Consider the following 23,555-nt stretch of genomic DNA (forward strand, 5'->3'; position numbering starts at 1 on the left):
GCTGTTGAGGGAAATGTTTTCGTCTTCATCTTCATCCGCCAAAAATGACTGCAAGTTTGACGGATCGTCGGCTGGTTTCTGTCGTGATTGTCGGCGTGTAGCCACGTCGTTGTCACTTTCTGGCGTCGTACCCCGAGAGAGGACGTCGGCCGCAGGGAAACCAAACTCCACTGCTTCGTCAAACTTTTGGGGTGAAGCCAGATACACTCGAAGCTTGAGACGAGCTTCCGGATCCTGGTAGTGCGCCGCGGCCGGATCGATCGCCGTGATGGACTGTTGAGGGGCATGTTTTGGTGTGATCAATGATAGAGTACGAGATTTGCGCCGGCTGTGTGACACCGGGCTCGAGGACCCGCTGGCTGGGGGATAGTAGTTTGGTGATGTGGGCGAAGTGTTGGCATCCTTGGTGGCCGGCCTGCTGGTGGAAGAAAGCGATGTCCGACCAAAGGGGATCTTGGAGATGGACAGGTGGCGACGAAACGAAGGTCTCTGCTTAGCCGCCGGCATGCCCTCTCGAAGACCGGCATGGTAGTCGTCCAAGAAGAGACGAAGGTCTAGGTCCTCCTCCTCATCCAACCACCTAAAGCTGTCGATGAATGACTGGGGAACACGCGTGTCGTCCGCCTGGTCGACAGGCCCTCTGAGACCCCGGTGTGAATCCATGCTGTGTCGTACTGGCGAGAGTGGTGATGGAAGACTGTCAACACCCCTCGTCAGGTTTCTTCGACTCGCCTGACGGTTAAGCTTATATACCGCCTCGTCAGCCGCGTCCAGAATGACACTAGCACGCAGACGCCTTGCCAGCAGAACCTGTTTCTCCCGGCTGAGCTCCGTCTCATGCGTGGTGTCCGATCGGGTGGTGTAAGGATCAGACGAATTGGAGCCGGAGAAGTGAGACTCAATCACTGATCCCCGCCGGATATGACGAACGATCTGCTCCGAGTTGCTGCGGTCTTGACGAGCCTTCCGCCGTCTGAAACCCTTGGCTATGTCGTCGTAGTGCTGTGAGATGCCGTCGACGAGTCCGGACTCCTGGGCAAAACGCAGCCGCTCGAGCGTGGAGAAGTACTGCAAGGGAAGATTATTTCAGTGACGGCCGCGAGAAGGGTGGTGCTGGGTAGGTAGCTATATTGACATAAAAAAGAAATGAAGGTGTGAGATACAAGTCGGCGACCTCGTGCACCCCCCCTGACGCCCCCCCTGCCCCTAGCACCAATATACGATAGCTTGACGAGCTAAGCGGGAGGGTGGCCCTGCACAACTGTCCAGCGGTTGGCAGTCACCATTCAGGGGAGGGAGATCGAGGGGAGGTACAGGACACCAGTCTAAAAGCAGCCGCGGGACCTGCATGGTGCTGTGTGCTCAGGGCCCAAACGCGCTGCGGTGACGCTGCAAGGTGCCACTCGACTGCAAATGCCACCCTCCTCTCGTGTAAGTGTGAGCCTGGAAACCAGCTTTGGCCCAGACACAACAACAATAACACTGCAACTCATGCATGCAGCAGGCGAGCATTCAGGCACATAATGGCTGACCGCAACAAGCCCGTTCGCTTCCGCCGTCTGCGTCCCCATTTGCCTATATGCCACCACCAGATGGAGAGGGAGGGCAATCGTGGGGGTGGGCACAAAAAAGAAGCAAAAATCTGGACGGATCACTGCTCTTGCAGCACGGCTCGGACAAAGCCCCACGGTTGCAGCGTCGGTGGACCAATTCCATTGTGATGTCTCTCAGGCAACCCGCTGGTTCATCCTCAGAGCTTCTCAATGGTGTGGAAGCGGAATCTCGAGATGCTTTGGAGGTTGCGGACGTGGCGGACTACGGAGTACCCAGATCGGCAATCCCAAGGCTTGGCCCACCCCTCCCCAAATATGCCAATCTTGCCCTGAGATTCCGCTCATCAACCTCATCCCAACCCCGAGGCAGTCAGATCTTTCTTCACATCCACTGGATGGAGATCATGACCGCCCGAGCTACCACCGTCGCAACCAGGCAAAATGCCAGTGGGCCTCCTCTTCTCGCCCTCTAATGGCCAATTTTTGTTATGTGAAAGGGGACGCGGAACGCGTAAAGGTGCCATTTGAGAGAAAAACAATCAGTGTAGAGCGCTCCCATTGGGCGTAAGCAGTGTGCGTGTGAATTTACATGCAGGCTCCAGCACTTGCGGGAGCCAATGGCGGGAGTGATGAGCTTGTACAGCAGTTATACCCTGCCAAGCGAACAAAACAAAAACTTGTGGCCAGGCACACGAACGCGGCTACTGGAATCTGGCAGCTACCCGCACGGCTTCAAAAGGTTGAGAAGGGGAGGGGATGACAGAAGAGAAGAAGAATCAAGTAGACTGCTCCTACACACCTTTCGCTGTATGGCTACCGGAAGAGCCTCAAACTCCTCTCGGGTCATCTGAGGGACAAGGGCTTGAGGCTGTCGTTTTTGGATGCTGTTTGACCTCGAATGTCCAGGTCGCCTGTGGTTGTTTCTGAGGTAACCGTCGATTGAGGCTCGTCCCGGCCCTGAGAGCATTGATAACTGTCCATTAGACTGACTCTGAGGACGTTGCTGCCGCCTTGTCCATCGTGAAAAGAGGGGACTGGCCGAGCGCTCGTGTTTTCCGGTTGCTGACCTGGAGCGGATATGAGGTCTGGGGGATGCTGAAGTGTAGTCGGACGCGGGAGGGGGCGAGAATCGGATTAAATCCGTCTCGAGTATCGGTCCAGGCATTGTGATTTGAGTTTGGCCACCCTCGTCACCGTCTTCGCAGTGGTCGCCGCAAGACCAAAGGCTGGAAGTTGATGTTGATGGGGACAGGAAAAACGTGGAAGTGAGGAGGTGGGACTTGGTGTGAGCTGCGATGGGTTGTCTCGGGTCGTTTGCTGCGAGGGCGTCTGCTGAGTGACGATCTGCGTTTGAGATGCTGTTGAAGAAAGGGAGCTGAAGACTGAAGTTGCTGTGATCGAAGCTCAATCTTGTCGGGGGAGTCGAGGGTTCTTTCAGGAACGGCGAAGAAACGTGGGCTGCCCTTGCTTCTGTGATGAGCCAGGGCATGTCATCAACAACGCTCTGCCCCGGCGGCTCCAGGGCCAGGGCCATCAGCCCATTGGGAGCCGCCGGGCTTGTTCCTTTGGAAATAGCGGGCCCCGGGGTGATGGCAGGGGCATCTGGGCTGTCCATCTCGCTACTGGCTCGTGGTGGCCGAAGGCCACGATGTCCCTGCTGGCAGAAATCAAGGGTCCAGCCAGTTGGGCAGCCAAGACCAGACCAGGGGTTGCAAGCCAGGGCAAAAGCCCAAAACGTTCAAGGCAAACGTTTAAGGGAAAGCTGTCGTGCAAGTGAGCCACAAAATCGTCATTTTTGAGACCAGCCCTTTGTGATCGTGTGCGTCAAGAATGGGCGGTGGGAATTGATGGCGATATACTCCGGAGTCACAACTGTGAAGCTATATTGGATGAGATGGGTGATAATAGGGTTGGCCGAGCTCCCGTCGTCCCGTCCAATCCCTTTCCAGCACCGAATCGCTGTGATGTGATGGTGCTCCGTACTGGCGGTTGGCAACAGCCGTGATTATGCCGGACGTGGGTAAACAACGATGCCTGAGATTGATGAGCGACGGCGGATGGTGATCGAACTCGCGATAAAGACGCTGTCTTTTGGGAGGACCATTTCTTATCAAGTCAGCTTGACAGTTCTTGGTTCTGCAGCTCTGCAGCGCAGTCGGGTTTCAAGCTGTGAAGTGGAGGCTGGCAACACCTATGGGCTTCAACTGATGAATAAGGCGCAATTCTGGGGCACGGCAGCTACTCTTTTCTTTCCCCAGGTGGGGACGCGAATCTGCAACATCATAAACATGGTTCCTCCCTCTTTGGGCAGTTTGAGGGACGCCGACTCCGATTCCAAACATGTCAAGATCTCTCCGGCTTTGGCTGACTCCGTACTAAAGATGTACGGCAGAACATGATCCCAGGTCCCTGTCCTATATATATCAAGTGTCATAACGCTGGCATTTATGAGGCTGCGGCAACTCACAGCACCAGCCCCGCACTGAAACGGTGTTCGAGACCGAGGCTCGCACCTTGGGGGCTGCCTCTGCCTGACCTTGAGTTTTCACATGTCTTGTCAAGGTATTCCCTTTCATGGTTTTCTTCCTGTAATAAAATGCTTACATAAGTAGAAAAATGTTAGCAGTGGAAAAACTGTTATCGATCTCATCAGTGAGCTGGCAACGGCAACGCGGGGTGAGTGAGATCCTGCGAACTCTGTCTGTCTCCACAGCTGTCTCGCCTGACAAAACTCACCAATGGGTAGCGTCCCCCCTCTCGGGGAAGCAAGGGGTGCGTGGGGTTCTTCAGGGTCCCCCCCTGATGGCCTCTTGTTTCCAGAAGCAGAATCGAAGAAACATCGCGATGCCCAGAAGGGCACTTCGCGTCTCACTGGGCCCGATCTTCCACATCTCTCTGCCCATGATGAAATTCCCACTCACCGACACGTGTCGTTCAGATACCGCACCTCCCTAACCCCGCAGCCTGACTGCATCGCCATCGCTCTTTTGTGCAGAGAGTTTGGAAACAGCCGCAACTCCTAGCAACCGTCTTTTCACCGTTCGCCAAACCATGTCGCCATCCAGTTGCGGGTGAAGGTCTTCGGTATCTCGGCTAAGGCAAAACTTTACCGCTCTTCTTTGGGTACCACTTTCAACCCGTCCGGGCTACGGAGTATCATTGAAGAACATCTCCACCCTTGCGGTGAAGGTAGGCTGATCGTTCTGGGATTCCTCCGGGATCGTATGCTAATCGAGTCAGTTGTTTATGCCGAGCACTTTTCATAACTGTGCTGACATCATAAACGATGACAAGAGAGGCGAGGAACCAATATTCGGCAATCATAATCTTGTCTTGAATCTCTATTTACCATGCCCCTTGGAAGAGAACGGCTCAGCAAATACCGACAACCCCCATGCTGTTCAGCGACGCACAAGCAATGGCGGTGTTGTGTGACAACTTCAATGTTGTGCTCGCTTCCTCCTGTTCAGCCTCGCGCTTTTCCTCCCAACTACAGACGGCAAACCCCGATCTTTTACCCGGCAAGGGGGCAGTCTCCTCCATCATGGATCTTCCGGCCAGTCCCTTGTGGCTTAATACGGCTAGCCGTTTAATAGGCGATCAGATGGGATGGGTGGACGATGGGTCCAGACATCCGGTTCACTCGGCCTGGTAGCCCCGAGATCTCGAGATCTATCAAAATAGTTGTACCTGGGTCCTACCAGCCCTTGCTAGGGGCGGCAGTCATCGACGCTGTCGTCGTCCGCTCATCCGGCACTCCGAACGCAGGGCAGTGAATTCGGGTATGTGCAGCGCAGAAAGAAGATATCGATGCTGCAGGGAACCGTAGGAAGGCGCTGGCCGTTCGTGTGAGTATCCCAATCTCTTTCGAGGATCCCTTCAGGGCCTTTGGATGGGTTGCTCAACCCCCACGACCACGGATGCCAATGTAAGGATACGAGGCGAGATCCGGCGACCTGGGAGGCCAGGCTGAATCCCTGGCGGTTGGAAGTGGCACATTCCGTCTATGAGGTCAAGATCTGGCCTCTGGTGGATGCCTAGGAGAAGTCATGCCCAGTTGGGAGTCTCGCCGGACACAAAGAAAAGATACAGGGTTAGCTGTGCCGCCTGGATATTCGGCGGTGAAGTCCATCTCGAATCCTACCTATCTATGCGGCCGTCTATGCCAATAAAAACCGGCCTTGGCATGGTTTTGAACTTGCTTCCTGTTGATGATCCTAGAAGCTCTCAGCACAAAGTGAGTGTCCCACCTTCACCGCTTCAGATAAGGTAGGCGAATTGAAGGGGATAGGATTGCAATCGTCGAATTAAGCTTCACAGATGTACGGCCGAGCGTTGATCATGAGGTACGCCTCAGTTGTCGCTGCTACTACGTAGCATTTCTGGGGATTCTCATTCTGAAGGAAAGAGCTTCAGACCAAAAATGTGTCTGGTGATTGATGGAGACCCTTGTCTTACACGGTCAGTAGCCAATCGGAGCCAAGAAATAGGTAGGTAAGTTCCCAAGGAAGCGGAAGGAGCAACCGACCACAGACAAGCAAGATTCAAGTGTCCGCCATCGTGAAATTCGTCGGCAACCTACAACCTCAGGCACTGTGCGAGATGCATTTCCCTCTCATTCGAGTCAAAATTGCGTCTGGAAAACACTGATTCCGCTCTATCGCTTGTGTCCCGCTCAATATAACATGTCATAATTTGTTTCCGCCCTACCCTTTGACGCAGATTTCCACCCTCACCGGTTCCCCGCCTCTGCTGTATCAGATGCACACACTTCTGCCACTCCCGTCACGATCCAGACAAGCATCTTGGCAACCTGGTGACTGTTGAACACCAAACCTCCTCACTTTGGCACCACATGAAAACGCCACGAAAAAAAAGTACCAAAACGCCTTCCCCATTTGATCTGGCCAAAGTCACATCATCATCGCCTGTATCTCGTCTACTCGGTGTGCCCTATCTAGGCGGTGGAATCTTTAGTTGGGGAGAGTGTCGATGGGGTCGTAGTACTCGTAGACCTTGTTCTCCTTATCGCGGCCCGTCACAGCCGGAGCCCTGTAAGTCGATAGCCCCGTCTTGGGGTCATATGACTCGTACGAGCAGGCCAAACGCTTACCGCCGCCGGCAGGAAGATCGACGACGAACTGAGGCATCATGAAACCCGCGATGGAGCCGCGGATGCGGGCCTCGAGGTCGAGAATGGTCTGCAGGGGTGTCCGCAGATGCTCGACTCTCTCCACCATGTCGCACTGGTAGACATAATACTGCGGCTGCGTCAGCAACGTTTGCTACATCACTTGCCACTGTGCATATACAGCTTTGCCATATCGGCAAGGAATTACCCACAGGGAAGACCTTGTTGTCGGCAAGATCACGGATCAGCTTCGACATAGTGTCAACATCGTCGTTCACGCCCCGCAGAAGCACTGTCTGGTTTCGGACCATGACGCCTTCCTCAAACAACTTCTGACTAGCATCTTTGCTGATCCACGAGATCTCGTTGGGGTGGTTGAAGTGAGTGTGCCAGGCAACAGCTTTTCCAGCCTTCTTGGCCTTGTTGGATATGTCGATGAGGGCATTGACCCAACCGTCCGACTCGTCCAGGATACGGCTAGGGGCTACCGCCAGTCCCTTGGAGGCAAAGCGGAAGCGCTTGATGTTGGGCATGCCAATCAGCCTGTCGCCAATCATTCTAAGCTGATCCGGTTGCAGGTAGTAAGAGTCGCCTCCAGAGACGACAATATCCTGCAGGGCGGGCGTGTTCTCGATGTACGCGAAGGCCTCCTCCCATCTCCTGCGGGTCGGCTTCAGAGATGCCTTGGTGACAGTGTCCGTATCGGCTCCCACAGCGTAGGACCGCGTGCAGAACATGCAATAAGTTGGGCACACCGAGGTTGCTAGCGGCTTGTCAGCGGGCCACTTTCTACACACACAACATCGAAAAACTCACGCAGGAAGAGGGCCTTGTCGCTATACCGATGAACAAGGCCCTTGACGGGGGAGTCGGCCTCCTCGTGAAGCGAGTCAAGCGTCAACTTGGGATGATCGGGAATGAGCACCGACTTGAGAGGAAGAAACTGGCGAATGATGGGGTCGTGCCGGGGATTCTCCCAGTTGACCCGACTCAAGATGTACGGACTGAAGCCCTTGGTCAACATTCCTGGACTCTCAACAGGTTTGCGGTCAACTCACGTCATTCGTATGGCCATCGTTGCAGCAGCCACACCCTCCATAACATCAGCGATGAACTCATCGCGAGACTGCATCTGCGTGCCCAGCTCATTCAGAGGCACTTCTTCCGGGACGACAGCATGCAGAAACTTGAACAGCTTGGCTGTGCCCTGCACAGTATTGGCAACCTAGGGGACATTGTGTATAAGCTCATGGCCGTGTACCGACAAAAGGAAAGTTGATGGCACCAGACTTACGCTCCAACGATATGAGAGAAAATCCTTGGCCGACACATTCTCCCAAACAGGCACCTCGCGCCAGAACTCATCCCTGTCTTGGGGAAGCGCGGTGGCAACGGGGCGTACGATTGGAGCAGGAGTCGTGCTTTGGGCCGCACTCTTTCTGTTCACAAAGAGGGGAATGCTGCTGGTGGTAGTCTCAAGGCCTTTGCCTACATCAGCGACTTGGGCCTGGCGATGGGGCACTGCTGTGACTGTGCGAGCCAAGGCAGGGGCGCGGAGGCAGACGGAAGGCCCGTGGCGAGACAGCAAGGACACCATGTTGATGGCCGGGCTGATGAGAATATCGAAGGGCTTCTCGGTCGGCGGTTGTGAAGGAGATGTGGGTTGATTTGGCTGATCTCGAGTGTCGATTGGTAAGATATCCTATCCTCTTGCCTTGTTTCTGAGAGGAAGTGGGGGATATTGAGGTCGGGGAACAGCAAGTGCTACTTATACTCCCCGTCCAGAGCCTCAGATAAGATGGTGTGGTGACAATACAGATGAGAGTGAATTATCCAGGTGGGTCGGGTTTCACACGGTGTCGTTGCTCTCCGCCGTCACACTATTCGCTCTACATGAGCAACTCAATATTCTCTGTTGAGGCGACCGAGTAAATTGACTGGTGCTCTGTGCGAGCTTCTCCTAGCAGGCACGGTGAAGCAGATTGTCCTATTATTCGCCTGATGCTCTTTCCCTCACGAGATGGTTAGCAGCCCACTCTACCCCAACGAAGTTGCGTGCCTCGGGACCGACGCACTCACCAGCTGACCGCCAGCCTGCTTGAGGTTTCAAAATTGGAGTATATATAGCCTTGGACGGTCGAGAGTCAGGAGGTTGGGCCGCACTATTCAGGATGTTCGCCGCAAGTCTTAATCCCGTGTTCTTGCGATGCTCTCTCCCACTGTGTTTACAGCTCAACAATCACAAAGGACTTTGAGAATGGGCCTCTCAGATACCGTGACACTGAATCTCGCTGTCAGGTAGGACCTCTTTCTCACCAGATCTCCAGGTTTTGCTGGCCGGAATGCAGCAAGGGTTGCTTGACACCTTCCCATCCCAGACTCTCATCCAATATCTGCCCCAACGCCCCACTACGGAGTGGTGTCAGTATGAAGAAGTGAGCGCGGGATATGCTCCTGATGGTGGGGGACAACATGCCTTGGGAGAGCGAGCCCAGGCCAGGTTTTCTCACTGTGCTCTTGGTGAAAACTGAGGCTCCTGCGGTGTATAAACACACCTCGCCGCCGGTTGACCGTTAGGATCTTCGTCTCTAGACCGGAGCTGACGCGAATTGAGCACCAATATGAGTCGGGTTTGATCGGTTTGATCCAGGGGCCGAATTTCGTCACCGTTGAGCCAGATTGTTCGCCGAGTTTTGAGTTTGGTGCCCTGCAGCTACGACCCTCATATACTTTTCCGGCCATGATGTTCGATCCGAGAGGCTCCAACACCACGACACCGCCAGCGGAAGAAACCAAGATGAAGTATGGGGGCCTAATTCTGCATGCATGCAAGTAGGAGATTCAAGCGTTTAAGAAAGTGAGATCTGACAGACCCCTTGCTTCAGACATCTAAATCGTCAGTCGGCTTCGGCTCTTGCTGAAAAGCCACCGCAGATGGCAACACCGGCAACCAGGGACTTGGAGCATGCAGATGTCGTTTTGGCTGCATGTCCGCCCAACGGATCGGCGCCACAGGCCGAGATGGATCGGGGTTGGCGGCCATGGAAGGTCGTGATAGGCTCTTACTGTCTATCGGTGGCCGTTTACGGACTGTTGAGCACCATCGGTCTCTTTCAGACACACTGGAAAGAATACATGCTCAAGGAATACACAGACATCGAGATCTCGTGGATCATATCCATGTTTGGCTTTCTGGACTGCTTCGTAGCGGCCCCGGCCGGCATTGTATTCGACCGATATGGTTCAAGGTGGGTCTTGGCGGTCAACAGCATGATATATCTTGCGTCCTTCGTAGGTCTGGCTTTCTCGTCGACCTATAGCGAGCTGATGGGTTGCATGGTGGTGGCAGGAGTCTCATCTGGTACGTGGCTCATCAGAAGCAAGTTTGGGAGTAGCAACATACGCGGGCTAACATGAGCGGTGTAGCAACTATCACGACAGTCGCCTTTGCAGTCGTGAGCCAATGGTTCAAGGAGAAGGCCGGCCTCGCCACGGGGTGCGTGACCGTCAGTGCGGCATTGGGCGGAATGTTCTTCTCACTTGTGCTCCAGAGTCTGTTTGACCGGCTGCAATGGAGGGATGCAGCCTTGATCTTGGCTCTCATCCTGGCCGTGTTTGTCACGTTGGGCAATCTGCTCGTTGAGACCAACCTACCGCCGCAATCTAAGACGCAGGGAGAGCAAAGGACGGTAGGAGAAACGGAGATCTCCCGGAAGGCATGCGGCACATGGCAGTCGATACTGGGGATCATCCAAAACCCCAAATTTTGGCTCATTACTTATGCCATATTCGGTGAGTGATCTTGGTGGTCCAGAAAGACGTCGACTGGGCAATCCTAACTCAGACATTTGTGCGCAGCATACGAACTTGTCCTCTTCATCCAATGGGGGTCGATCCCCTCTTACGCCGTGGCGACCAACTTTGGGGAGAAGCAGTTCTACCTCATGATGTCGTACAACATTGGCGCTGCTTTTGGGAGAATCTTGCCACCGTTTGTGTCCGATAGGTTGCTTGGTCCGCTGAACACAACTATAGCCATGAACATTTTCACATTGACAGCGGTACTTGCCATCTGGCTGCCGGTGGGAGCGAGTTCCATCGACATGCTCTATCTGGTGGTTGTTCTTATGGGCATCGGCACAGGTAGCTTTGTGCCTCTAGGCGGTAGGATTTCAAGAAACACATCCCTGGCTTGAAGACTTGCTGACGTTTCTGTCGTGTAGTGGCTTGCATGGGTGCTCTTTGTAAGCCTCAAGACATGGGGAAATGGCTAGGCTTCGCCTATGCAATTTCGGGGTTTGCGTAAGTTCTCCAGATTTGTCTGATCACTTATCTCTCTATACTGAACAAAACCTCTCAGGACTTTGATAGGGAACCCCACAACCGGAGCGATCCTTGACAGACACGAATCTAATGGCCTTGTGGCGTTCCTCGCAGCAGTTCTCGCTTCTGGCCTGATCAGCATAGGTATCCTCCGATGGCAGTGCAATGGCCGGCGTTGGTTGGTGATGGGCAAGATCTGATGTCGGTTTACCTGGTTGGCTATGCCCTCATGATGGGTAACACAGCAGGACGGGGAAGGGGAGGGGGGGGTGGTTGCCCGGTAGAGGTGGGACCGAACACCAGAATCTCGTTAGTAACAATATCTAACTTTTAGGATCTGAGACCTGGACTGCTCATCAATGTAACAAAAGTCAAGGTAGGGAGAGAGGTTTATTTTGAGACTGACTTTGTGTCTATGGGTAACAGGATGACAGCGCGGGTAAGGAGAGACAGAAGTGAGACAGACCCACGGGAATTGGACAACTGACACCGGAGAATGTCGACCCGATTCTCCGACTTGTAGTTATCTGCGCAAATTCACACCGGAAGACGGGGGGGCTTTTCGACTACAACACCACCACAGCAAGCGCCCCTCAAAAGTGTACGACTGCTTCGCCGGGTTACGCAAGATCCAGATACCCGGTTTGGAACCATGTAGTTTGCTGGTACGCCTCTCTCAACCTCTCATTTCTTGCGCAGCTTTCATTCCCCGGAAAATTTCATGACAGATCGGAAATCAGAAATCTGAGGAGTACATACAGCTAGGAAACTATCCGTCAGATGGGGACGGGAGCTAATCACCCGTTTTATATGGGGGGGGGGAGCGGTTGGGGGGGAACGAGCGGCTAGCCCCGGAATTTTCGTTTCTCGGAGATGTCACAATCGGTTTTGTTGTTGCTAGAGGCCGCAGCGGTACTATACACCACCATCTTTCCCTCTTTTTTCTCCCGCATTCACCTTGACATCGGGACCTGGCATGATCTTGGGGGGTACAAGTGGTGGGGAGGAGGGTGGTATACCTATTGTAACGAAGATCGAGGGGAGGAGATCGAGATGGTTGGTTGGTTCGTGGATGGGGTGGGACAAAGATGTAACCCGACCGTCTTTTCTGCCCGGTTACCTATGAGAAGGTGTGATGAGTGCAAGTGTACCCGGAAAAGCGAACCGGACATAATTATTGCGTTTGTGGTGATGATGGTTCAGCTGGTATTGGAACGCCATCGACGTATATACGAGATGTCCCTGGTACTTTACACACACAAGGCAGACGCATGGAGTTTATTGACAGCCTTACTTCTGTTATCGTGTGTCCGAGGATCGGGAGGGGGAGCTAGATATGCTCGCAGCCTTGCCGTTGGGTAGACAGGACATCTCCTTTTTGGCTCCTCTTCCGTCTCACGTTTAACGCTTGTTTTTTTTCTTTTTCTTTCAGGGAGAATACCCATCAAAAGCCTGGCTGATGGCCTAAACTATCATTATGCCAAATAATATCATGCAGCAAGAAATACCAGGTAGTGGCATGATCGTGCTTGTAGCAGATACGATCCCGCGGCTTTTCGAAGATCGACACTGTCATCGGTGGGAAGAAGCAAAAAAAAAAAAAAAAAAAAAAAAAAAGAGCAAAAATTTGACAATCCCATATCATGATGAATGTTGGCATCGATCGTACCAGATGATGCGTGGTTTGTTTAGGGGGGGTTGGCGGTGAAAAATACATGCCGTAGTGGCATTCATGTCTTTGAGCTTGGGCTTTGAGGGGTGTTGATCTTTTGGATGTTATCGCCTCCGCTCTACCGTCAGGCCGCTGTCGTTGGTCCGTAATGTCTTGGAATATTGCTGTAAAACCTGCAAGTTGAGACCGGGGAATTTTTGGGTATTGATATGACGGAAGCGCACCAGTCAGATGGCAAGGGCAGATGACCGGGCCAGTCAAAGATAATAAGGGATAGATCCAGACAGAGAAAAGAAAGGTGTGACTTGCGATCTTCCGAGAACACTGATGGTTTGTTATGTGTGTCTCGGTTGAGCAGTTATCCGGAAGAGGGACGGGATGATTTTGAACTGACAGCTGGGCGGGTGTTCTAAATAGGACATTGGACTTACACGAGGCTGTAGGATTCTTACATCCGAGACAAGGCGGAGGTATCATGCCCGACAGGCGGAGAGATATCCCTCTATGCTGAGCTTGTGATGGGCGGAATTAAAAACACTTCGCAAAAGATACGAAGAGGAAGAGGCATACGTCGAGATTGAGCCGGTTTGGACACGACTTCAATCTCCCATGTAGCTGCACACCCGGCGCTCTGTGAAGACTCTGGGTGCATTACCAAACACCCGAAGAGATGGACAAAAGAAAACTTATGAACCGAAGCTTCTCCTTCACCTCATGTCTGACTAGGAGTGAGCCACCCACAACGCCAGGTGAAATGTGGTGTGGGACAAGTCGTGCTTGCCAGGACCATGAGCGCAGGTGCCATCCGTAACCGACATCTAATCCTCTCTTGTGATCTCATTCTACAGGCCTACTCCATAACACCCCTATCAACAACAGAAAAGCAAAGGCAACCTAGACTCAAAACAGGTCTCCAAGAAGCACACAAGTGACCACGAGTACTGAGCCAACTGGAGTTCGTTCACATAGAATCCCATTTGTTCCTACGGTTCCAATGTCTGCTCTACTATCTGGGATGTCAGGTGATACGAGACTATTACTTCCATTGTGCAAAGTCAACAACATGATCTAGATCCTTTCATTCCGGAAAGCTGTCGCCCATCGGCTCCTTTCCAAGTAAAAAGGGGAGGACCTTCCTCCAAAGGTCACCATGGATTTCTGTCGGTAGCTCCATCCCGGTGACGATATGAACCGCGTTCACAAGTGTAAAGACGCCACAATCGTGCTTGTCTGCTTGGGGTGCGCACTTTCCGACCTCTACTGACCATTCAGTTTCTAGTTCATGCTGGCAGATGAAATGATCGATCGGCCTCGTGGCAGAGCCATGGTACGACTGGGAAGCGGAAGAAGCGTATATGACGGCCTTGTGGGTGTCTTTTATCTAAGTGTTCTAGAACCCAGTGCTCGTTTCGAATGTTCATGGCCACCAAGATATTTGCCTCTGGGCGCTTGGAGCCCGGCGGGGTGTGAAGCTTCCCAAAATATTTGCCGTCATCCTCGACGAGAACGGGGTCGATGGTTGAAAGTCGGGCCCATAAAGTACCAGAGGTGTCAGAACATCATGGATGGCCTTGTCATTCAACCAACGACCATCTGACCAACAACCTGAGCAATTGTCATTGCGCTATGGCTCTGGACAATGTGGTTTGTTTTCTTCTTCGCCTTTATCATTGGTGACCGTGACCGGCAATTTCCGCTTCTATCCCCCTTGGTTGGAAGCGGCTGAAAATTCGAGTTCGTCTGTTAACTCATTGTTAGATAAACTGTCATAAGCACTCATCGGGGCTGTAGGATGTGCAAACTAACCTGGCAAGTCCACGTTGCTGAGCGGTCCAGTTGGACGTTTGGTCGCAATGTCCCCGCTTAGAGCCATCTTGTCGTTTGTCGTTGGGGCCGTCTCTTGCCGGTCGGTCATTGCCCACGGGAGTGTCGAAAAGTAGACTGCCTGGCAGCAAGAAAGGAGATGTCGATGATTTGGTAGAGTCGGAGTGGAGGTATGCGTCACCTCTGTTTCTAAAGCAGGTGCGGATCGAGGTACCACCATCGCAGGTGGGCAACGTACCTGCCGACAGAAGCAACCATCACTTTGTTAAGCTCATGGAAGGCAGGAACGACCTCACCTCCCCATCCGGTCCAAGTTCCGCTCTGAAGAAGCCTCAGGCTCGGCTTTAACCCATCTATCAGCGGCTGGAAAGATGGTCAACACACCTCTCAACTATCTTACACCACCCCCAAGCTATCTTTAAAGACCTATGATATATATTCAAGAGCCCCTTATTATTCTTAAACGGCCTATTAAGTATTTTGGAAGGCCTTGGGCTATCTTTGAAGGCCTTGAATTATTTTAAGGCCCTGAACTAATCAGCACCCCTACTTCTCTGTTCGCGACGTGGCAGTATATTTGCTCTATGGTAACATGCCCCCTTTCCACCTGACACATGATCCAGGTGAAGAGAAAGCAGAGGAATGCCTGATCATCCTATCATGTGTGCAGGTCGACATATCAAACGCTTTCCAAGACTGAGCCCAAAGCATTGAGATTTACTTCCACCACGTTTTCTGTTTCCATAAAATGGCCAAATAAACGCCACAACACCTTCAGCACTGGAGGTAAACAGCATCTCAGATGCCCATCAAAAATTTCACCCAACCTGCGGTCCTCAGCATCACCACGTTAACACCCGCTTCGCCGTGACCTCGTTCACTACACCAGCTTCTTTTGCTCAACCAGTAGCACTGAATCATTCCACACCTACTTTCCCTATTCTGACTCCAACTGAGATATAACCGTCCATTACCCCCCTTTTAGCAAAACAAGAATACATCATGCACACCATCTCCCAGAGACGTCCCACTGTGTAACACAAATCCTTCAGCGCTCACTCTCTCTCTCCTCGACCCCAACTGATAGTATATCAGCCACCCATCCGCATAACAGCATCTCTAGGCGGTAGCACAGGTACAACCAACTCATAATGTAAGTTGGCAGATAGCAGGAGGAGCCGGGCACCAACTCCGGATCCGGCACGGGGAAAGAAACTCCGGGCGGATTCTGAAACTGGAGACTCGGGACTGGGCGATGTTTTGTGCGAGAAGCACATGTTTTGAGACCGATGGCTGAATATTGTCCAACACACACTCTCTCTCTTGTGGGTGTACCAGTGTGGGCTTGTGATGACATGGCGATGACAGCAGACAGCCCAGACCAACCTCAACCCATGTCTCATCAGTCGTGATACTGACACCTCACCTCCGGCCCCAAACATCTACCGAGCTTCTAGTCTCATCAAGCACCGAACGTCATCATTTAGCCCCAATCAGTTGATGACGCACACTAAGTCTTTCCTCCGTATATCCTCATGTGACGACAAAGAGTAAGCAGCCCTCCCTCCCACAAGCCAAAACCAGCCCCATGAAACATCCCATTCTTCTCTATCACTTCCCAACGCGGACTTTATAAGGTTCAGTATTACTCAGCAGTATCACTACACCGGCATCACCACCCTAGATCGCGATCACTTTGTCTACTTTCTCACATCTCACCACCACCACCACCCACTCACTAACACCAGCATCCTCCCCACCCGTCACCATCCCCCACCATTCCCCCCTAGCGGCACGGCGCGGCACCGGCACCGGAAGACACCCGACAAACTTCGATGACACACATGCAGGTACACTCCCAACCCGCTGCTCAAAAGGGGAATAAACCGAACAACTCGGCACGTCAGTCATACACCTGCGGCACCCAGCGGCGCAAAGGGGCAAAGCAACAGCAGCAACCCCCCCTTACGTACTCACTGTTTTGCCCCTCCCCCGCCTTGTGTCTTCCCAATTGCCCCGCGGTGGGTTTGTGTGAGAAAAAAAATTCCGGATTGCGTACGCGTTATGCCGGTAGGTTGACAGTTGGCTTTTGATCTGGGCTCCGGCAACGATGGGGTGGCGTATACGAGACACGAGACGTTGGTCTGTTCAGGTTTCATGACTTTGGTCCCCCCCACTGAATAGACGTTGCGAGACGGTAGGTATGTAAATGTTCGTGATTCTTGGGATGGTGGTTGAGATGGGGTATAGCAGCGCCCCCCTCTCGTCATACCAGCCCTTAACGTACCTATGTCCTACCCTATCTCCCTGCGCTCATGTGGATAAAATGGGGCTGGCGGCGAATGCTGTGGAAGCCAAACAATGAAGCAATACCAATAATGATCCGATCCATATAGACGAATAGGTAAACTGCCGTTGACCCTACCGAGACGATAAACGTCTGTATCAGACGGACTAGGTAGGCATGCAGACAGTTGAGCTTATACCGTTTAGCCCCCGTTCATCATGCCACAACTAGTCTCGATATCAGATCTGTGGCTGCCTGGTGGCTACTTGACCGTTTAGGAGGAGGTGAATTGAATGGCGGCTTGGCTTTCAGACTTTGGTTACTTGAACAAGGCTCTCACGTGGCAGGCTTGAGGCCTTTCCCCCGTAAAGTCCCAAAGCAATGAATGATGATGAAAGACGAAAAGGTAAACTGAAGTCCAACCCCTGGCCGTTGCAGAAACCTAACCACCCGAGTCCCGTGAGGTGGAAGTGAAAAGCCGCTCGGCTTCGTGAGACCTGGCCGTCAACTCGGAGTTTTGAGAGTATCTTCTCGACTCAGTCGAGTTCAACAAAGTGAGTCTTGAGGCACGCATGATGACAGATAGACTGTGTGAAAGTAAAAGAGAAAGATATCGACTCAAACCGAGGTGTCTTCACCCACCACCTGTCAAGACCAGGCCCAAAGACACCGAAATGCAAACGACGAGTATAATGAACAAAATCTGCCGAGGTGATCTCCAGATTTACCGCCCCGTCAAGACCCAACAACCGGCCGGTTGGCTGTGCATCTCCATCGTGGACCGGAAAGCGGGGGGCGAGATCAGGGCCGGTCCCCCTCGGGAGGTCCGTCCATAAGTCATTACTCACAATGATCTCCCATTACAGCCCTGCGATAACCATAAAGGTACTCTACTGGGCAGATCAGAGCCGCCTAAAAGCAAACACCCTTAGGGCTGGGGCTGGCACCGTGGATCCGTAGATCAACAACCATCACCCCTCGGTACAGTATAATCAGCAAAGTTACCTCCTGCACACCTCCGTCGCCTCCAAAAGGGCAGTGCTTGAAACAACAAGCAAGCAAGCATGTGAGCTCCAACGAGTCGTCGTCCCGAGTCAAGGCAGTTTTTGCGGGGATGATGACGATATGCATGCGGAGAAAGCTGGTTTGTGGGGAGGCTTTCTCAAACCAAGGGGATGCCCGTTTGCCTTTTTACTGCAACATCCAAGGACGAACAATTGGCGATAGGATCCATGAGGAACTCTTCCCAAAAGGCAACCTCCCGACGATTGGACAATTGGTGTAAGAGAATGGCGGTGACAAGACATGAAACAAACCCCACGACTATCTGCAATGTACTGCACTGCATCTTACCCTCTCTAACCAACGTCTCGGAAACATATCCCACTGGAGTGATGAGATGCCTCACCCTGCAGCTTAGGGGAAGAAAAAAAAATCTGACAGCCCCTGACAGATACAACACAATTGTTTGTTGGTTGTGGTAGCCGGCTTACACAAGGCCCTTGGGTGGCAAATTCTGGTCGGTAAACGCAACAGACAGGTGACAATGAACAGGAGCGACGGCCATACTGCGGTAAAGAAGCTAGAGTCAGTTCGTGGTACCGGCCATGCAACTGAACGGCGTCGAGCCATCGTCGGCGACTGGTTACTGGTCCGGCAGAAGGAATGACGGCAGCCAGTTCTCCCCTCTCAAGAAACCCGCCGGCCGGGGGGTTGATGGCCAATGACAACGGAGCCGCGGGTGCTTTCGCCGTGTTGTGTCGTGCCACTGACGGCGTTTTGCTGGAAAAGGCTCCCATTATCAGGCACGCAACCGCAACGTGCATGAAACTACTGTACGAATATGTACCCGTATGCGAGCTGTGAAGTTGTTAGTCGAGGGCACGATAAACTAGGATAACAGATGACTGGAAACTGCTCAACTCGAGTGTATGCCACGGCTCAAAACGTACGGCCCAACCCCCACTAATTCCTTCTTTTGTTTGTGGCACAACGCTGAAGTGATATTCGGAAAAGCCATGCGTCTATTATCGTTGGCTTGCTTCGTGGGATGAAGTTGACGTACCCCCACAACTGCGTGTTATACATGTGTGTCCCAAAACGGCTTGAAGATCCTGAAAACCGTCGACTCTTTGTCAACATCAATAAAAGAAATGGTGTCGAGCAATCCCTTCCGCCACGTCAATAGTCGTGCCTCGAGACCGTAGAAAAACAAACAACATCTTCGCCGCGTATGCAATCCGTGTTTGACGCTATCACCAAGCACACTCGCCACCTGCTGCCCAGGCTCTGCTAGAGTCCTCTTTCTGTCAAAGCTGTCAATACGCTTGGCCTGCAGAGTCTTATCTCAGGGCCCCCAAATCCCGCTTATCATATCACGAGAAGCTGCTGTGTTTCTTCATCAACAGAAGGATCCGCAAGTTCTGCCGATAGCGTCTTCTTCTGGCCAGCATTGCTGTCCACACGTTCCAGATCGTGGGGTTGCCGAGGTCGTCTGGCGCACCCGGCGCCCGGCCAGTCCTCACGCTAACGCTGGTCATGTCCCAAGAGGCAAAGGCCGGGCTGCTTGGCAAGCCAGCGAGATATCGCGTCGGAGAAACTGATATTCATAGCTGCTTTACGTAAATCTGCTGCTGATCTGTGATGCGAAAAGACAGACGATCTTCGATGCCAATTGCTGTCGGCAGCACCCTGATGGGCTGCTGGTTGCTTGGTGTGGGTGTCTGATGTACCTACCGAGCATCATATGTCGCAGCTTCAGGTGGTACGAGACGCCAGTGGATTCCCGCATGTGCCTCTTTCCGTCTGACTTGACAGTTGATGGATGGATGATGGAGAGAGTCACCGCCTGCCTGCTGGCGTCCTGGGCGGTCTGGTTTATCGGTAACTTCCAAGAGTCCAAAAAGGTCAAGCTGCTGAAGAAAAGAGGTCCGTCCGTTGCTCCGTCGTGCGGGGACGCTGGGACCCTGAAACCTTCGAGAAGACCCATCAACATGGGACGCGGGGGCAGCCCATTGGACGAACCTAAAGCCCGTTCCTGCATGAATGGGGTCTCTGGTGCGGTGGATCGCCGCCGGCCAAACACTTGCTCTGCTGTTCATTCCAAAAAATCCATCGTGGTATCGCGCCATCGACAACTAAAGAAAGATTGGCATTTTCTGGACATCAACACACAGAAAAGCATATTCCCACAGCTGCGCTAGCCAGCAGCTCGGTGTTATTCTGGAGGAATGGATGATTAGTTCGAACACCAAATCTTGAATTGCTCAGGATTCGAGACCGCTTCTACCGTGTCATCCGTCTGTGACTCGGTGCTGTTTTGCTGAAGTCTTGTCTGGTATCCAGTGTGCCGAAACTGCACTGTGGCATCCGTCTAACCTCCGTTCGGCGTAGGTAGGAACCAGACCGTCGGTGAAGCACTAACGGTGCCAAAAGATACCCAAGGCTGGGGGGCGGAAGATTCTGTGCTTCGAAATGGCGGTGGGAGACTTCACTACCGTACCCGAGAATGGCCAATCCCACCTCGCAATAAGCACAAGCAAAGCATTTTCTGCCCTTTGATCCATCCGCAAATCCGGGGCGGGACACCGAGGCGGCATGAGCGCCATTTTGGGGTCCGTAGCCCGTTGTTATCAGAATCCCCCAACCCGCGGCCCGTCAACAACGGTCCGTACCAGATTTCCAGAGAAGAATCCAAGCCTTTTCTGCCCTGGAACCGAATCGTCTCGAAGCCCGGGACATCCGCTCGTGGCGAACCGGGCATACGAAAGCAACAACATGCGGTATTTTGTCCAGGTAGATCCTTTGACATGCGTTATATGTAGGGTGCACTTTACTTTCGTGCCTGATGTTATGCTCGCCGAGCTCTTGTTTCGAGACGCATGTACGTGCCAAGGACACATGGCAGATCTGAGGAACAAAACGAATGAAGTTTGGCGTCGTAGTCCCGTTAGAGCAACCTCGCTGCTAAGCTCCATAGTGCATTGCTGGCCGACGCCACTAGCAGATCCCTCGACGTTACGAAGAAGACGGTGAAGGTCAATCTCTGGTTGGGGCCCGCCCGGATCTGGTTCCGTTCTTTGAATCCATAGCATTACACACACCGACTGGGTAACATTTTCCATGGGCCTATTCCAGACGCAATCGCCAGACAGCAGCTCTCGATACACGATATTGCAACATTCTGGTTGCTGTTTGGGGAAGCAGAACCCGGGCGGAGGAATTTCCAGAGCTTCGGTGCTGTGTATCAGCTCGTCCCAGCTCCATGGTGGCGAAGAGATAGTGCTGTGCCAAGGAAGACCAGATAGCTCACAGCTCCGATTCGGCCCTGTCACGGTTTCAAAAGCAGGACCAGGATGGGGAAAAGCCCTCAGGAACCGTCCCGGATCAGGATGCCGTTTGTGTCCGAGGCCTGCAGGTCCACCAACGCTTAACAGTTCCAAGTGGGGAGGGAGGGGTTCGTTGCTGTTCTGGCGGTATCACAAGGGACCCTTGGAGCTCATGATTGGGAAATGGTCCAAACTGTTCACGGTATGGTACGATGGATGATGGGTGGATGGGTGATGCTTCCAGATGGAACGGCCATCTTTTCGTGAAAAGGCCACCGCAACGAAGAAAGCAACGCAGACTTGACGGCGGCAGCAGTCTGTTGCTGCACCCAAGACAGAAGGATGCGACGGAGGCTGATAGAGATTTTCCTCAGACACAATTCGTTTGGCTGAAATGATGAAAAAGCATTCGTACCTGCATGTTGCAGCTCGTGGCTGCAGTAGCTTTGTCGTGCTCTGCAAGGCACAGCTGCCGGAAAAAGGCCAAAGTACCTCTGGGCTGCCTGGTACATGCGGTTAGTTTTGCCACTGGGACTGGGGGAACAGCGGTGCTGCCGTGATAGCTTCTCGTCCTTCTCCCATCGTCTGATGTGTCTGATGGATAGTGGGGTGCAAGTGGAAACGGTAGAAGGCATCATCGCCTCGTCTGTATTGAATCCACCGTGACGGAGCGGGTTTGGAGACATCATGTACGTAGGTACCGGTACCTGGGTGTGATGAACAGACAGGATTGAGTCGAATACGGAAATGCTTGTCGTACAACACGCAGCTTTCGTGTTATACTGGACGCGCGGTCGTGTTGTTCTCATTGTCTGAAGCTGAGGGTAAGCTCTGCCGATGATGATGATGATGCTGATGATGCTCGGAGAGATAGGCCTGATTTGATAGTCCAGGCATTAGTCGTTTCCAGAAGGCAGAAATGATAAATGATATGTCGGAAACAAGTTGATTGCAACTGCAACGCTGGATAGTGCTGTCTCGACGTTTCGGGAACACGACGATGTGACTGCAAAGCTGTATGAAACAGCTCTCCCCGCTCAGCATTTGCCTCGACCTATGGGGGAGGACATGTTGTTTTCTCAACCGCTGGACGCGTTGTTGTGGATGGTGGCGGACCGGAAGAGAATAGCCAGAAAGATGGCCATGATCGTCCAAAGAAGCAATGAGACAAAAGCTGGATGCCCGCGAATCCATCAATTCACACCGTGAGGACCAGCTGGTGATGATTGCCCTAGGGTTGATGCAGGCTGCCGAAGCTGGGCACCACGTGAACAGGATTGTATGTATCTGGACAGCCAGACAGTGTCAAAAATAGCGACAGATTCATGCAACGCCCTCTCAAAACCAAGCGAGAAAAGCAAAGGACACGCAGCGTAGCATGCCACCTGACCGCTCCGATCTGTCCAATCCATGACAGGTAACACGCACAAATTATGTATCAGTTCTCAGCCCAGCAACTCCAGCTGCTGTCTATACGAAGTTGAGGAGGAGCAAAAAAAAATTGAGAGGTGATACCTACCAATGGTAGAATCTGATGGGAGAGAGAGTACGGAGAATGGGAAGTGATAAGTGGTGTAGAGGACGAAAAAGGCATCATAGGCAGGGTTGTAAAGTGGTTGCATGGCGGGGCAGTCAAATGCGTGTCTGCTATTGGCTCTTGGGCCCACCTCTCTTCCGAGTGGCCTCTCGCACTCTCACTGTCCTCCTTTCCCACCTCATCACTTTTTACCCCGCGGTTGAGAACCTGAAGGCGACTCTTTCTCACGATCGACGGCCGACTCGCAGCCTCTCGGGTGTTTCATGTTTCTCCTGCACAGCGACTGAGCTATCAGGCTCACCATTCCCCTCACTCGGTCGGTGGTCCCCGCGGGATTTAAGACCTGCAGCATCACCTTGGTACCGCACGACACGGACACCCGGCGCAGGTCAACGCGATCGGGACAGTCTTCGATTCGCCGCCTGGAGAGGATGAGGATGCTATGGCCGCCTTCGAACTGCATGATTTCGAGTGTAGTCCATCCGCAGTTTGTCCGTTGTTGGTCTTCCCACGCCGCAGACTATGATGGATAATTCGAGAGAGGGACACCGAATTGTCATCATCAACCACCCACCCCGCTTCTATTTTTTAAAAGTGAGCAGAAGGGAGAGCAATATCGCCCTGGTGACGCTGGATGATGTGGGAATCTAAACGGGGATGCATCGACAGATAAATAAACACCAACATACGTCCAACATCTGGTTTTCCTGGTTGGCAGAGTTTTACAAAAATGGAAACGCATGAATTCAACCGGCGGCCTGTCCCGGACTGTCAGCTTTAATGCTCCTCGATCGTCAGCTGACGGAGCAAGAAGGTTAGGTGATGGGCAGTCTTGCCGTCATTCGCTTTCATCCGCCTGCCATGGCGGTTATTCGAGTGTCCTGTTGCGTATCGTCGTCG

General features: G+C 52.8%; 6 protein-coding genes across 6 annotated transcripts; 3 read left to right on the forward strand and 3 right to left on the reverse strand.

The window, feature by feature from the left end:
- Positions 1-1,900: 1,900 nt before the first annotated feature.
- Positions 1,901-4,988, forward strand: QC763_0016440 (uncharacterized protein; the record flags this gene model as incomplete). Its single annotated transcript, XM_062905325.1, has 3 exons — positions 1,901-4,229; positions 4,619-4,742; positions 4,918-4,988. Exons 1-3 carry the CDS (start codon positions 4,170-4,172, stop codon positions 4,986-4,988), a joined length of 255 nt encoding a protein of 84 aa, XP_062770996.1. The 5' UTR covers positions 1,901-4,169.
- On the reverse strand, positions 4,948-12,092 carry QC763_113090 (uncharacterized protein). The gene is made up of 9 exons (XM_062907891.1): positions 10,225-12,092; positions 8,764-10,129; positions 7,979-8,690; positions 7,743-7,909; positions 7,501-7,688; positions 6,897-7,447; positions 6,082-6,814; positions 5,702-6,001; positions 4,948-5,618 (listed from the first exon to the last, which is right to left on the reverse strand). The coding sequence occupies exons 3-7, from the start codon at positions 8,279-8,281 to the stop codon at positions 6,527-6,529; spliced, it is 1,497 nt and encodes a 498-aa protein (XP_062770997.1). The 5' UTR covers positions 8,282-8,690; positions 8,764-10,129; positions 10,225-12,092; the 3' UTR covers positions 4,948-5,618; positions 5,702-6,001; positions 6,082-6,526.
- On the forward strand, positions 10,098-10,880 carry QC763_0016460 (uncharacterized protein; the record flags this gene model as incomplete). Its single annotated transcript, XM_062905326.1, has 2 exons — positions 10,098-10,476; positions 10,543-10,880. 2 exons carry the CDS (start codon positions 10,098-10,100, stop codon positions 10,878-10,880), a joined length of 717 nt encoding a protein of 238 aa, XP_062770998.1.
- QC763_0016470 (uncharacterized protein) lies at positions 10,916-11,984 on the forward strand (the record flags this gene model as incomplete). Its single annotated transcript, XM_062905327.1, has 2 exons — positions 10,916-10,986; positions 11,045-11,984. The coding sequence occupies 2 exons, from the start codon at positions 10,916-10,918 to the stop codon at positions 11,205-11,207; spliced, it is 234 nt and encodes a 77-aa protein (XP_062770999.1). The 3' UTR covers positions 11,208-11,984.
- A 359-nt stretch (positions 12,093-12,451) lies between the features above and the next one.
- Positions 12,452-13,156, reverse strand: QC763_113075 (uncharacterized protein; the record flags this gene model as incomplete). Its single annotated transcript, XM_062907890.1, has 1 exon — positions 12,452-13,156. One exon carries the CDS (start codon positions 13,154-13,156, stop codon positions 12,452-12,454), a length of 705 nt encoding a protein of 234 aa, XP_062771000.1.
- A 479-nt stretch (positions 13,157-13,635) lies between these two features.
- QC763_0016490 (uncharacterized protein) lies at positions 13,636-14,552 on the reverse strand (the record flags this gene model as incomplete). Its single annotated transcript, XM_062905328.1, has 2 exons — positions 13,636-14,419; positions 14,486-14,552. The coding sequence occupies 2 exons, from the start codon at positions 14,550-14,552 to the stop codon at positions 14,379-14,381; spliced, it is 108 nt and encodes a 35-aa protein (XP_062771001.1). The 3' UTR covers positions 13,636-14,378.
- Between the last annotated feature and the right edge of the window lie 9,003 nt (positions 14,553-23,555).

Source organism: Podospora pseudopauciseta, chromosome 1, assembly GCF_035222475.1.
Source record: "Podospora pseudopauciseta strain CBS 411.78 chromosome 1, whole genome shotgun sequence".
Lineage (NCBI taxonomy): Eukaryota > Fungi > Ascomycota > Sordariomycetes > Sordariales > Podosporaceae > Podospora > Podospora pseudopauciseta.